Below are 14,813 nucleotides of genomic sequence, written 5' to 3'. Positions count from 1 at the left end.
GTGTTTGTTTTATTTAATCAGTCAAATCCATGTCTTACTGCAAAACTCTCTCCTGAGGCAGTCCGTCCCCCTTCCCTGCTTCCCCACTCTTATACAAGCAGGATAAGCTTTGACAATTTTTAATGTCAGTGAGTAAAACATAGCTAAGAAAAGTTCTGATAGTGACATAGCCAATATTTGAAAAGTCAAGTCTGTGTCTTAGCTGATTGACTTTCTAATCGTTGGCTAGTTATATGGAATCTATAATGGTTAATATTTCTTTTTAGGGCAAAATCTGAACTGAAGACAGACTACGATGATGAAATGGTTTCTTGCAGTCAGATTGTATATACTTATAACACAGAAAAGCCTCAGAAGGTATTAATTACTGTTTTTTTACTTTTTAAACTGATCACTGAATAACAGTGTCAGTTTAAATCATCTGTGAAATACAGAGGGGAATATGTTCTACTAGTAATGTTCATAATGTTGCAAATAAACAAAAAGTATTAACTTGATATTTTGTGCCTTAAGCAGCAGCTGGTCTAGCCACTTCTTCTGGTACTTTCAGGCTGCAAAAGGAAAGAAGAACGTGTCTATGAATTAGCGAGAGATTCTATTAAAACTAAAATTGGTATTGAGGTTGAGGCAAACACCATTACCTGAGGGAAAATTCCAAATTCAATTTAAATACAGGGAAACAAAGGGCTTTAAATATAGGATAGCTGATTATCTGAGGTTAAATTATGTCACTGTGATAACATCTCTGGGAGTTACTCTAAGAAATATTTTTTCTTATATAAATTTGGTTTGTTTTTGTTTGTTTGTTTTGTCTTTTCATTTAGATTTTGACTTATACGTTAACTAATAACAGATCCCTCGTGTGAGAAAATAACAGAAAGGCTAGGAAAACAAAGGAAGATTGAACTGTGAAGATGTGAATAATGATCATAATGCATGATTAACTTATTTTTCAGGATACTGGATGGAAAACTGCTATTTGTCCGGACTACTGCCCCAACATGTATGAAGATATGCAAACACTGGCTAATGTGCTTCAGTCTGACATTGGCAGAGACATGCGTGTCCATCACAGCACATTTCTTTGGTTCATCCCTTTTGTTCAGTCACTAATGGATCTCAAGGACTTGGGTGTGGCATATATAGTAGAGGTCATTCACTACCTCTGTTCGGAAATCAGGGGTATTCTCAACGAAAGAATCCAGCGGTGTGACAAAGTCTCTGAATTTTTTCTGTTGATCTTGGTGTCAATTATTGAACTACACAGAAACAAAAAGTGCCTGCATTTGCTGTGGATTAGCTCACAAGAATGGGTGGAAGCGGTGGTGAGATGTGCTAAGCTTCCAGCAATTGCGTTTACACGGTGCGCTGAAAAAGCAGCGGGCAGCTATGCAAGAGGTTCAACGACAATGTCTTTACAGGCTTCTAACTCTGTGCAGCATGCTTGTGTGCAGTTGATACGCAGCCTTCTTAGAGAAGGCTATCAGATCGGTCAGCATGCACTATGCAAGCAATATTTAGACAAACTCAATCTCCTTCTGCGAGGAAATCTATCTTTAGGTTGGCAGCTGAACATCCAAGAAACTCAGGAATTACAAATATGTTTAAAGCAGGTTATAAGAAGCTTAAAGAGCAGGGCACTGAATGTGTCTGTATCTGTAGAAAGCAATGCAAACTCTACAGCTTTACCCACTGTTTCTTTGAAGCAAGAGAAGGGTGCACCTGGTGATGGTCACAAGATGAGTGGACACGGCAGAGAGAACCTTGGTTCACCAGTTGCCTTCATATCAAAAGAAGGTGAGGATGGACGTTGTCAAGAGAACTCTTTCACTGGCAGAAATAGCGCTTGGGAAGAAGATTGTAAAGATTCATTTAGAAGTTCCAAATCTTTGACCTCTACAGACTGCCTCTTGGTAAATATTAAAAAGGAACCTAAGGACTTAACTCAGGAATGCAAATACCTGCAGAAATCATTTGCAAAAGAAATGTATGGGAACGTTCTGGAAGATAGGAATAATGATCATATGTCAGGGAACTGTGCTATGGGTAATCAGGGCTTTAATACAAGTATTCAGAGTTTGAATGTTAGAAGAAGTGGACTGTGGGAAAACAAACAGGAAACAGAAGCCATATCACCAATATATCTATCTGCTCAAACTTGTGTTGATTCTCCAGAGCATGTTTACAGCTCAGATGTGAAGGGAAGAAACGTGTCGCCTAGTTCCTCTTCAAAGTTTAAAGAAGATGTGCTTAGACGTGGGCATCTTCAGTTTCAGACACACACTACTGAAGGGCATTCTAGACTGTTACCTCAAACAGAGGACTTGAGAAAGTACAGTTCTATACTAAGTGCTTCAGAAGCAGAGCAACCTGTGTTTTGCGCTGGCAGCTCGTGTATGAGGAAAGACTGTTGCAAGCATCAGGGAGTAAATACTGTGGGTAAAAATGAAGACACAGAATCAGCAGATATTTCAAGGAGTTTTGAAAGTATGTGGGAGAAAAGTGCTTCTCAATACGGGCTGGTCTCCAAAAACCAAGAACAAAGAGAGATGCCACTAGACTGCTTCAGCTTCACTAAAAATCAACCTGGCTTGCAGGGAAACAAAGATAATGGTGTTTTGCTTGCAGATGTTAGTGATGCCTTACTGCAGAATGCATCCACCAATGATGACTCAAGTTTGTTGTTGAAGTCTGTCTGTCTTAAAGACCAAGAAAAGCGTAATTTAAGTGACCTAGTTAAATGTGACTATAAAGGTCAAATTTCAAAGACATCCTGTACAGTTAAAAATTCACTGAGTGGTTTCTTTTCATCTAGCTATGAAAATAAGGGAGAGACGTCCAACACTGCTCTTCCAGTCTGTCCACTGGCAATAAAGTGTGAATCAAGTGAAAGGTCGATAGTATGCTCAAAGTATTTCAAGAGAGAAGACAGTTCAGAGGGGAAGGAAGAGGAGGATTTTGTGAGGATGGTTTCTGGAGATAATGCTATAACTAGCTCCCAGATTGATAAAGATCTCAGTAAATTGTCATTAGCTGCATATGCCAAAAGTGTCAATTTTCCCTCAGAGTCGAGTGTGGAAAGCTCAGTGCATCATAATATATGTGACGTTAAAAGGAAAGTGAAAAGTGCTGTAAGATCCTCCAACAGTGCTCGGAGTAACCAGTCTCTCTGTGATACAGATAGCCATGGCAATAAAATCATTATAATTTTAGATTCTTCTGATGAAGAAAATAGTGTTACTGTCAATGAGGAAAAAAAAGAAATTAATGAAAATACATGTCCTGAAAAGCAACCTTTATTAGAAATGCAGCATGATATTACAGATGGCAAGTTAGAATCAAAGACGCCGAACTCTCCCTTGCCACTTGAAGACTGCGACTCTCAGTACTTTGAGTTTGAAACGGAAGTTGATGTCTACTCAGTTTGGCAGGATACTCAAGAATATAAACAAGGCTGTGTTTCAACATCTGTTGATAGCAGTCATTCAGATGGCTTAACAATGGATCACACAAATGAATGGGGTTATGATGCAGATTATGTAAGTGATGATGCCATGGAAAAAGAAATAGGCTGGGCAGGAGAGGAGATAAATACTTCTCAACAGAAAAAACCTGACAATACAGGAGTAACTAATTCAACTTTGCAAGAATTTTCTGCTAAAGAAAATGCAAAAAATGAAGTGGAGAATTCTACTGGTGAAAGTACTGTTGATAAAGAATTACTTCTGAATGCAGAATTGACGGAACCCAGAGCTTCTACATCCAATATCTCATTAGCTTCAAAGCTGGCACTTAAGAAAAGTACTCTGAGCCCATGTAAAAGTACAGCTAAATCTAAGGTAGCAAAAACTCTTCAGAGAAGTCCTAAAGCAACAGCTCCGAATACAACACAAACTAAAAAACTACTTCAAAGTAAATTAAAAAGAATTCAGCCTGGCAGGACAACGCCTGCTGTTGTTCCTCCAAAGAAAACACGGCAGTGTCCTGCACCAACATCAACAGTGGAAAAACTTGGTCTGAAAAAGGCACCCCGCAAAGCGTTTGAGTTATCCCAGCGCTCTTTAGATAGCCTGGCTCAGTTGCGTAGTTATGGTAAAGTTGCAGGGAAGGTTGGAACTGCGCGGAGAGGGAAACTTAAACAAATTGCTCATCCAAGTTTATCTACGCAAATTAACAAAAAAATGCTGGCTTGCCAAGACCTTCAGTTTTTAAAGCAAACAAGGCTCAGCAAAAGTGTTCGAGTGAAAAATATTCCAAGGAGTTCTGAGGATAGAAGCAAAAAAGTTAGCACGGTGGATACAAAGTCTATAAAACAAAAGGCTAAATGTTTTGATGAACCATCTGTTGAAAAGCAAAGAGAAAAAAAAATGGGAGAGACCTTTCATCTGTCTGTTGAGAGAGAGCGTATCACTAACATCTCTGTGGAGAAGGAGGCTGTGCAAACTAAGGTTGTCTCTGATTGTTCAGATTCAAACAAAACAAAAAATAGTGATGTAATGGTGCCTATGGATTCAAGACCGTGTTCTGCTGCAGTTGTTGAAGATGCTAAAGGTAAACCAGAAGGAGGCTGCATCGTCCAGCCTGAATTTGGGATGACGGCTTTGGAAGAAAATAAGTGCAAACCAGATGAAAACAGTGATGATGATGATGATTTATTTTTAACTCAGTTAGATCCTGTGGATATGGAGTTGTGTTCCCAGGATGAAGGTGCTGAAAACAATACTATAGTTACTACAAGAACAGAGGAAATGGAAATAGCTAGTGCTGAGAGCCTTCCTCAGAATGAGCTACTAACTGATGTGAAATGTAAGTACAAAGACTGTATGGAAAAAGTGGAAAAAATAGGAGATTGCTGTAGCAAGCATTTGGTCACCAATTCAGAATCGGATCACTTGTTTGTCAAGCCTTCTGTGCCACCAAGAAAACCTTCCACTACCAAAATTTTCAGCTCAGTAAGTTCTTCACGAAATGCAGCCTTCAGCAAAGATCTTGAAGATGTTGAAAAGCAACCACCAGCTTTAAAAAGCAGAGCTAGCATTGCAAAACCTGTGTTGAGACCCCTGAGTGAAAAGGCTATACCAACAAGAAATCAAGCATGCAAGACTCCAAGTTCCAGTAATATACCTCAACCTTACACGTCTAATAACGTTCTCCAGTCACGAAATACACCGATCAACAATGCTTCAAATATTTCCAGACGGCCTGTCCGAGCAGAACATTGTTCTTCCTTTCTTGGTGCTCAGCAGTACGATCATAATATTTTTGTTAAGGAGGTTCTGAAGTGGACTTATGAAATGTTTGCAAACTGCATCCAGTTTGGACCTCCAAGTACTCTCGTTCAGTCTGTAGTGGCTTCTGTTCCCATCAGATTTCAGGGATACAATGACTATTTTAATACGTTTTTCCCCTTGCTGATGCTAAATGCCTTTGAAACAGTAAGTTTTTCTTAGTTTGTTTTAATTAACTGTAGTTAGTAAACTTGGGGAAGAGATGTAAAACCGTTTTATGTCTTCTATTTACATTATAAAAATGGTTTTGGTTGGTTTGGATGTTCATCTGAACACAGGAATGATTTGGGACAAATAATAAGGCTCCTTTTTGGTGCACGTTCCTAAGAACATGCAGTAGGGGATATTAGAAACAGTTGTGTGTGTGTGTGTGTGTGTGTATATATATAATAGGAAGCACGGTGTTCCTTTAGTTAAAAGCTGTATGTCTTTATACTCATTGCATCTCTTCTCCAGTAGAAATAGGACTAAGTGAAAATTAAGTCAGTATCAGGATAATGCTGGTGTGCATGAGGATGCAAGGCAGAAAAATCCATGTTTGTTTTAAAGGGCTGTGTAAGAAAGGTATATTTAAAATGGCAGGAAAAGTAAAAGCATTATTGCTTCCTGCGTATATCTTGGGCTTGACAGCACTTGGGAGTCATGATGAGCTGTTCCTTTGAATCCCCAAATCCTTCTAAGTGTTTTTATGTAGCTTTTACTTTCTAATATGTAGCTGGCACAAGAGTGGGTAGAAAACCAGAAGATGAAAGACAAGACTTACTACATCTACTTACACAACTTCTGTGCGGATTTGAATACAGCAGAGTTTATAGGTAAGTGTGATGTTTAGTGTGATTTTTTTTTTTATTTTTTTTTCTTTTGTTTTTAAATGATAAGATGATAATGATAAATGATAAGATGAAAGACTTAGTCTTTATTTTCAAGTAGACAGTGCTTAATAGCAAGCGAAGTACTTAAAGGTAGAAATAAGCATATAGCATATGCGTTGAGTGTCATACGTCTATTTAAAGTAATTGTAGGAAGGTAGGGTGATGACTTTTTTCTTTACTACTTATCTTTGTTTTCAAAATACACACATAGATATACTGAGGTGTATTGTCATCTTTATTTCTTAGAATGTGATACTCTTTGTTTACTGATTTGGTTCTTCAGCTCTGAAAGTACTGTCCTGAGTCATGGAATTGGAGTAGCAATGTAGTAGGAATCCAGATGTTGCTACCTCTGGTTTTTCTGTCTGCTCTTGCCATGGGATCTCATCTCTATTCCTCTCCCCTTTTCTACTGTGGTTGCTTCACCAACTGTGTGAAGTTTTTATTTGCCTTACATACTGAAAAGATCTTGGTTAATTTACACTTCACAGAATGTGCAGAACAAAAAGAAGCATTTTGCAAGGAACTTGTTCCTCATCTTGATTGGTTCAGTACAAAAGCTATTTGTATAGTGTTGGGATAGTTTCATTCATTTGGAATGTTGTTTCAGTTTATTTTGGCAAATAAAATAATCCTTGACTTGTTCTGCTTTTACATGGCTCAGGCTTAAGAGTGCAGGATGGAGTTAATTTAATAGTCTTTAGCTATGTGAGAGTTAGATTGTGTTTTTGCAGTGGAAAACTTCCAAGGCCAAGATACAGGCCCTGACTGAATCAGTAACTATCTTACAAAATGGTTCCATAGGTTAAAATGGCCACATAGGTTGTTTTTCTCAAAAATCAGAGCAGAATGGAGGCTGGGGCATGTGAACAGGGTAAGAAATTAATCCAGACAGCTTGAGCAATGCCCACAGTGATCAAACATGAACAATATGAACCTCTATGGAAGAGTACACACGTTCATTGAAGAAAGAAAGGCTGCTAAGTAAATATATAATCAAATTTATGCTTGTTAGCACAGCAGATGAGGTATCATAAATCAGGAACTGGGGCTTATCAACCTTTATATATTTCCTGATAAGAGTTTTTTTTCTTAAATATGGCTTTGGTAAGTAGTGAGAGATAAGGCAAAAATACAGAGCAGGGTAAGGAAGGTCTGACATAAGAACAGATATGGTAGCTTCAAGAAATATTGCCCTCCTGTATCCCTAGGAAAGTACGAAGTGATCTTAATGGGTTGGTGACAGACCTTGTGGAAAAATGGATTAGCAGATGTGTCATGTAGACTGTGAGCCTGCTGTACCTAGCCAGTAGGGGAACAGGAGAGTAATTAGCTGCAAGGAGAGAAAAGGTATATAATGAGAATTGTTTCAGTAATTAAGCGCACGTCTTCTCCCTTGCCACAAAAAAGCACGTGGCCACTATTGCAGTAACAACAAAAAAAATTTGCTGTTTCACTGAAGTCTTTGCCTGATAGAAAATCATTGATTCTGAGAGTTTCCAACAGCTCTCAAGTAGGTGTTACTGAAATATGTAACGTGTTAATTGTAGCATTTTGTTAGTCAGGAAGTAGTTGTGACTGTTTTCCTTGTACAGTTCTAACTTTAAAACGTGTTTTTTGTGTAGCTTATTTTGAAGAAGGTGATTTGACAAAGCAGCTCCATCCAAAGGAGGATGACTTAATCTTTCTGGTGGGTCAGAAGAAGAAAGATGCCTTTGGAGAAGACAGTGAGGTTGAGGACCACCTGGTGAATCACGTTGGTCTCGTGAGGCGATTTTCTCGTGCATCTGGCTGCTTAACCAGTAAGTAATTGGGACAGAAATAAAGATGACATAAAATGCTTCTTTAGAGCTGCTGGTGGTGTAGCAGTTACCTCGGGTGCTAGCAAGCTATGTAAAAAGCCAGCAACAGAATATACAGACTGGTTAGCTTTTTGTGCGTTTTCTTCTGAGATCAGTACGCGTGCTCTTTGTGTAAGAGCAGAACCTAGTAGCTAAGTGCTGTGCATCTTGAGGAGTGCGTCGTTGCTGGATATGAGGTGTCATGAATTATTGTGACATCACCACATAAAATCTTCACAATCTTCTATAACTTAAGCTGTGAAGTACAAGGTTTACCAAGCATCAAGGTTAATGTTGCTCAAAGAAAACAGTTTATTTTGGTAAGAATTATTTGTATAATAGGCATCTCCTATTTCTGACAATTTTTTTACGTGACTTGAGTATCTTTCAGTAAACATTTTGAATATTCTTTGAATTAACAATTGTTATTGTCATTTCTCCTCCCTTCTCTTTTAATAGGGCAAACGGAGCAGCACACTGTCTGTCATCTTTCTGTACAAACTCGAGGAAATTTGTCATTCTTCATAAATAATCAAATGAAGTGTGTGGTGATTGGCTCCTTAGTGCCCACACAACGATCATTCAAAGGTCTGCTACTACTGAGCAGGAGTCCCCTGGCTAAACCCATCATAAATCCAAGTTACAGAGATTTCTGTCCAAAGGATTTGCCTGTAGCTTCAGAAAGTGCTGTAAGTCCATTGCCTAAGGGAAGTGATATGAATGGCAGGTGGGCAATTGGATTTTGCAAAAATGATTCTTGGAGGTGACTGAGGGTGAAAAGAAAGGTTTCAAAAGCACCGTGTCAGTCTGCTTTTCAGAGCTGGTTGATTGGGTGAATAGAGATGATGCTGAATTTGCTCAGGTACAATGGTACACCTTTGTTTCTCTGCTGGAGTTATCTGTTCAGGAAGTAAAGTGAAGTGTGGGAAAGGCAATGCGGATTTATAGAGGAAGCATCACTATGACTTTTCAGTCAGGATTGGTATGCATCTAAGAGCAAACCTAGTATCAAAAGCTTCCATGCACTTTGATTTTGTGAGCCTTAGCTAAGGGGATGGGGAACATCCTGGGATTATGTAATGCTTTATCAGCATTAAGTCAGTATTTTCCTGTCTGTTCCTTCAGGCATTTTGTATGAATGAATACAATGAAGATCAAAAGAGAGCCATTGATACAGCTTATGCCATGGTAAAGCAGCATCCAGGGCTTGCCAAAATCTGTCTCATCCATGGACCACCTGGAACTGGGAAGTCCAAAACTATAGTTGGACTTCTGTCTCGTGTTTTGGGAGAGGTGCGTGAATGTGATGCAACCATCTTGTGTGGGTGTTTGGTTTTTCAATGCAAGTTAGCGGTAACTTAAGCTAAATGGAAGAGTGGCAGTGATAATGACTAGAGATGCAGTTCATTAAACTGAATTAATTAAACCAGAACAGAATGGGCTGTATTGATGAAATTAATACTTGTTGGATACTTTGGAAAAGGTTTGCTGTATATAGCTTAGAAAATTAAAAAAGAATAGAAAATTGCAGAACGTACAAATTGGAAGTATAAACACTTTATTAAAATTAAGATATCAAAGTATTAAGATATTTCTAACAGTAACCTGTCCAGTTTAATGGTTTTTGTATTAGCATCAATCAGATAATTGTTGAAGGGAGTTTGTGCAAATGGTGTTTCTTTAAATAACCCGCTGTACTCAGCATGAGGCCTACCTTAGAGTTTAAGTAACAGTAGCCCCCATACTCCGCATGCTGGTTAAGTTGAATGTGCAGTCTGATGTCTGAAATACAAGCAGAAACAATCTAAAGAGCCTGTCCTGGTTTATTGCTAATTAAATCTCCAGAACACTAGGAATGAGAAAACAAGTAAGAAAAATGCCAGGAGGAAGCAAAACCGTTTTCTGGTTTGTGCACCATCCAATGCTGCAATTGATGAACTCATGAAAAAGATCATCGTTGCATTCAAGGAGAAATGCCAAAACAGACAGGAGCCTTTGGGTAAGGTTTAGTTAAAAATCTTTTTCTGTGTTAAATGGGCAAAACCAGCTGTTACAGTTTCTCCTTCAGGTTAGGTGTAATACTTGTGTTGCTCTGTACAGCTGTTCTGCACATCGTGACTGATGCTGCATCCTCATAGCATTGTTAGTATACTTTTTAGAAAGGTTTATTCTTTTTATTTAAGTAAATTGCACTTTATGTAGACGTTTACCCTTTCCTTTTAGGGTTATTATCAAATCACCACTCTTCAAGTACTGCTGCTACGTTAATTACTTGTTTTTAATTGTGTTTTTTTTTCCTCTCAAACCAAAGTGCAAAGTTGATTAAAGCAATCTAAAGGTATTTTGGTTCTGATTTTGTAAACAGGAAACTGTGGTGATATCAAATTAGTGCGACTGGGTGCTGAAAGATCAATCAACAGTGAAGTTCGTGCTTTTAGCCTGGATAAGCAAGTTGAACATAGAATGAGTAAGTAGTGTGCAAACTGGGCTTTTCTTTAGGTTTTATTTAAGAGCTGGATGGTGTTAAAATGATTTGAGAGCTGCAGTTGGAACCAAGAAAAGTGTATCATCTTCATTTTACTGTCTAAGATAAAAGACCTTGATAGGGAAAAGGGAACTGCAACAAAAAGTGACTTTCTGTTCATTGTGAGTGATGTAATGCTGTTATTGTAACCAGTTGAACTACTCTCCCTGCTCAACTTCCTTCAATTTACTATAGAACGAAAACCAACTGACCGTGACCAGGATATTTATAAGAAAAAAGCAGCTCTGGATGAGAAGCTGGACATGCTCTCTCGTCAGCGTGCCATGCACAGATGTGGAAAGAGGGAGGTAATAAATAAACTGACAACATTTTATTTGTTTGGGTGTTTTTTTTGTTGTTGTCGTTGTTTTTTTGTATTCACAACTGTATCCAAAGAGTGAAAAGCACTTTCTTTTAAAGACATCCAGGATAAGGAATGAGGGAGTGAGGGAACACATGAGGGATTCTTCTTTTTTTTTTTTTTTTTTTTGTCTATTTTATACTGATGTTTTCAGTTGCATGGCTATGGAACTTACTGCCTTCATTTGGTTCTGCCACTTTTTAGTTCTCAGTGCAGCCATATTCATTATTTAATTTCACTGTGTGCTTCAAAGCTTTGTTTTGTTTAACTGGAAGTAGTAAGATGACTTAAAATCTGTGATTTGAAATGTTTTGCACTGGAAGTTTTCCATCTCCTTGCCTAAAAAATTGGCAGTTGTTTTCAAGTTACAGATTTCTAAGGGTAAGCCACTTTTCTATTTGCACAGATATGTGAGAATGCAGTGTCATGTGTTGCAAAGTGTGAATATGTTGACAATTTCTGAGAAACTGATCAATTTCTTCAGACACATTTGATATTTAGAGACAGTCTGGACCAGTCTAAATGATAAATGAATTATAGTATAGGAGGAAGAAAGATAAGTAGAACATGTGTTGTTAATTATTCCTGATATTTATGTGAATCCTTTCTTTTTTTTCCCCCTCATGTAGAGTCAAATGTTAGATGATGAAATTGGCAGACTTTCAAAGGAGAGACAGCAACTTGCTTCTCAGCTGAAAGAGGTAGGAATTTGTCTTCAGGGCTGTTTAATACACCTTAGCTAATGTATTTAGATACTTGGTATCCTTTAATTGTGATGAAGATTTGGATTTGATGTAGCAGGTAGTATTTATAAATAAGTAAAGAGGTAAAAGACAAGCTGCTTTTAATTTATGGATTGCCAGATGTGAGATACATGTGACTCTGGCTGTGTGCTAGGGAGAAAAACAATTTGAGAATTCTCTCTTAGTGGATTTATAAGGAAATATAACATACTGGGTGAAGAAGATAGAAATGAGCTCACAACCTTCATTTAATTTGACCTATATTCAACTCCGCTTTCATGCCTCTTGCAGTCCTGACTGGAGCTGAGGTATGTTTAAGCCTTCCTAAGGAAAGGAAACTGCCAGAGATTTTGTGTGTGAAAGGGGGAATGCCAGTCTCCACTTTCAAACCTGATAGCAAACACAGAGTTAGATTGTATAATTGTGGAGGCAAAAGTTTACCGCTTCAGTAGGATTGGTCTGTGATTAAAGTGAGAGTGCTGCTTAGTCAAGTCAACTTTTGTGACTTTTGTTTGTAGTCAGGAAGATAAGCTTGACTGGGATGATCTGATTGGTTTGGTAGTTAGAATTGTCCAGACAGTTAAAAATTGCTCGTAGTTCATGAAAGCAAAAAAGAGAAGAGAATACATGGTGTTCTATTGTATTTGTAGGTTCGGGGACACTCTCAGAAGGTACAGACAGATATCATCATGGAGTCTGATATAATCTGCTGCACACTGAGCACAAGTGGAGGAGGTCTGCTGGAATCTGCTTGTTGGCGGCAAGGACTCGATCCTTTCTGTTGTGTCATTGTGGATGAGGTCAGTAAAGCGATTTAGAATTTCATCTTGTTCCATGCTTGAAGTCTTCCTTGTTCTTTGCTTAGGCTACTTGTGGCTACTTGCTGATGTAATGTGATCTGGGCTGACTACCCCATTCCCACATTTTATCTGTTAACCAGCCTACCGTGCCACACAGAGCAATGAGAAGAAAGAATAAGTACAGATTGCTTTTTATTTTTGGTGACTTGTCTGTCACTAAAGCATCACACATTTCTTATTTAAAAACCATGGTTCAAGTGTGGTTCTTGCTTTAGAGATTCTTACACATCTGTGTTATGTTTATATCTGTTTGGGAAGCTCTGCATGTTTAATAATAAAATAATAATTTGGTTTGAGTTTTTACTAGAGAAATTTTTTGTTTTTAAGCCTTAGAAAGCATTTTTGTGTTAATTCTAACTGGTATTACAGAACACTTTACCTGCCTCCACTTGCTTGCTTACAACTTCTGCTTTTTTGTCCTATTCACATATACAAAAGGCAGGGCAGTCCTGTGAAGTTGAAACACTGATTCCACTGATTCATCGCTGTAATAAACTTGTCCTTGTTGGAGATCCCAAACAGCTCCCTCCCACTATAAAATCAGTAGTAAGTGTTTAAACTGTATTTTTTTTTATACTGTCTATTGGGTATAGTGTAAGAACCATGGGAAAAAAACAAACAAACATGGAGAAGGGGGAAAAAAAAGAAGAAACACTTGAAAGTCAGATCATGGGGTCTGTCAGGTTACAGCATTTTATACTGCCAGGTGATTTCTGTTTAGTTTCTTACGTGGAGCCTGTATTGATACTGCCTTCAGATATGTTAGCTGATATTTCTGTGTGCGTGACTTCTGTAGACTTGCAACTAACTTCTTGCACCAGTAAGAGCAGCTACAGCAGCACAGATTTCGCTAGAACCTGGTACTTCATTTGGGATCAGCTTTGCATTGCTGCAGGCTCTGTTTATCATTGTGAGCTTCATCCAGTGTCACATTCCTTAGGGAACATGGGATTAGGATGAAGACTACTGTTTGTGAGAGGACTTTCTTACCCTATCAGTATGTTCTAAGAATGAATGTATGGGAGCTCTTATTTTGCATCTAGCAAAATTAGGTGTTGTCATTTCATTAGTGTTTTAGAACTTCAGAATATCAAATAGTTTCAAGTCTAAAAAGCAAATTTTTAGTGTTAAATTTGAACCTAATTCCTCAGAAATCACTTGTGTTTCCTTCTGACAGAAAGCTCAGGGATATGGCTATGGTCAGTCCTTAATGGCACGCCTGCAGAGACACCTGGAAGAACAAGTGCAGAATGAACTTTTACGACTACCAATTGTGCAGCTGACTGTGCAGTACCGAATGCACCCTGACATCTGCCTTTTCCCATCCAGTTATATTTATGGCAGGACTCTAAAGACTGACAAGTGAGTAGCTGTCTGTTCTGATTTCTGAGCAGTGGGGTTTTCGAATGAGCCTTTTCATATCAGGGTTTTTTTTTTTATTCTAAAAATTCTTGAGGGTTGTGGGGGAAGATGCTGAGTGGTAGTGGAAGACTTTATTTAGTCTTAGTTCTCTCTGTTATATGTAACTTAACTAATTCACTTGGAAAGGAGTGTGCTACTTACTCCATGGAGTTCATTCTTAGGTTTCTGTTTATTCAGGTGACGGTGAAAATTAAGAGCTCTGAAAAAAAGCTAAGGGTTGCTTTTGTGAAAGTGATGGTGGAAATAAATGATGCATCAGTTTCTTATAATTACCTAGTGATTAAACTTATTTACAGAGCAACAGAAGAGAACAGATGTTCTTCAGAGTGGCCATTCCAGCCCTATCTTGTTTTTGACGTAGGAGATGGCCGTGAGGAGCGTGACAAAGAGTAAGTCCTGCAGTCTGCTCTGCCAAATTGAGCATGTGCTGAGAATCGGTTACCTGCCAAAGAGTTGTGTTCTTTCATGTATTGTTTCCAGTGTGCATCAAGTAACCAGAACTGCACTTTCAGCTTAGTTTGATTTATGGGAAAAGCTTTGCTGGAAGCAGGTGTTGATTGGTGGTGGTGTTGGGGGTTTATATACTTACCTGAATATAGTTTTAATCCTGTTGTGACTGTATGCTAGATACCTGTTAATCCTTACAGATTATGCTAATTCAAGAGGTGGTTTGAGTTTCTGATGTATTTTATTTATTTTTAATCAGTTAGTTTTTCTTCACAGCTGCATGCTGAGGTAAGACCAGAAGATGGCAGGCTCCATCCTCCCTTTTATATATTCTGTAAAGAAAGCAAAGCTATATAATTTTAAGGGAGCATGAAGTGTAGCCTTTCATAGTTAACATTTCTCATTGTTAGTACCTTGTCAGGGCCTGCTTGTAAAGGTATTTGAGCATCTGTATG

At 38.3% G+C, this 14,813-nt stretch overlaps 1 protein-coding gene across 2 annotated transcripts in view; it reads left to right on the top strand.

The window, feature by feature from the left end:
- The window catches only part of SETX (senataxin), a 28,629-nt gene that overhangs the window by 7,680 nt on the left and 6,136 nt on the right, over window positions 1–14,813 (top strand). For both annotated transcript variants that reach the window (XM_072352655.1, XM_072352656.1), the window contains exons 9-22: window positions 267–357; window positions 957–5,435; window positions 6,004–6,103; window positions 7,786–7,962; window positions 8,461–8,690; window positions 9,127–9,294; window positions 9,847–10,000; window positions 10,367–10,468; window positions 10,721–10,833; window positions 11,516–11,587; window positions 12,280–12,429; window positions 12,928–13,035; window positions 13,667–13,851; window positions 14,208–14,300. In XM_072352655.1, the coding sequence (XP_072208756.1) occupies window positions 267–357; window positions 957–5,435; window positions 6,004–6,103; window positions 7,786–7,962; window positions 8,461–8,690; window positions 9,127–9,294; window positions 9,847–10,000; window positions 10,367–10,468; window positions 10,721–10,833; window positions 11,516–11,587; window positions 12,280–12,429; window positions 12,928–13,035; window positions 13,667–13,851; window positions 14,208–14,300 (6,222 nt within the window). The remainder of the gene's footprint in view (window positions 1–266; window positions 358–956; window positions 5,436–6,003; window positions 6,104–7,785; window positions 7,963–8,460; window positions 8,691–9,126; window positions 9,295–9,846; window positions 10,001–10,366; window positions 10,469–10,720; window positions 10,834–11,515; window positions 11,588–12,279; window positions 12,430–12,927; window positions 13,036–13,666; window positions 13,852–14,207; window positions 14,301–14,813) is intronic.

Source organism: Excalfactoria chinensis, chromosome 18, assembly GCF_039878825.1.
Source record: "Excalfactoria chinensis isolate bCotChi1 chromosome 18, bCotChi1.hap2, whole genome shotgun sequence".
Taxonomy (NCBI): domain Eukaryota; kingdom Metazoa; phylum Chordata; class Aves; order Galliformes; family Phasianidae; genus Excalfactoria; species Excalfactoria chinensis.
Note: the sequence above shows the minus strand (reverse complement) of the source record. Positions and strands in the feature narration are given on the sequence as shown.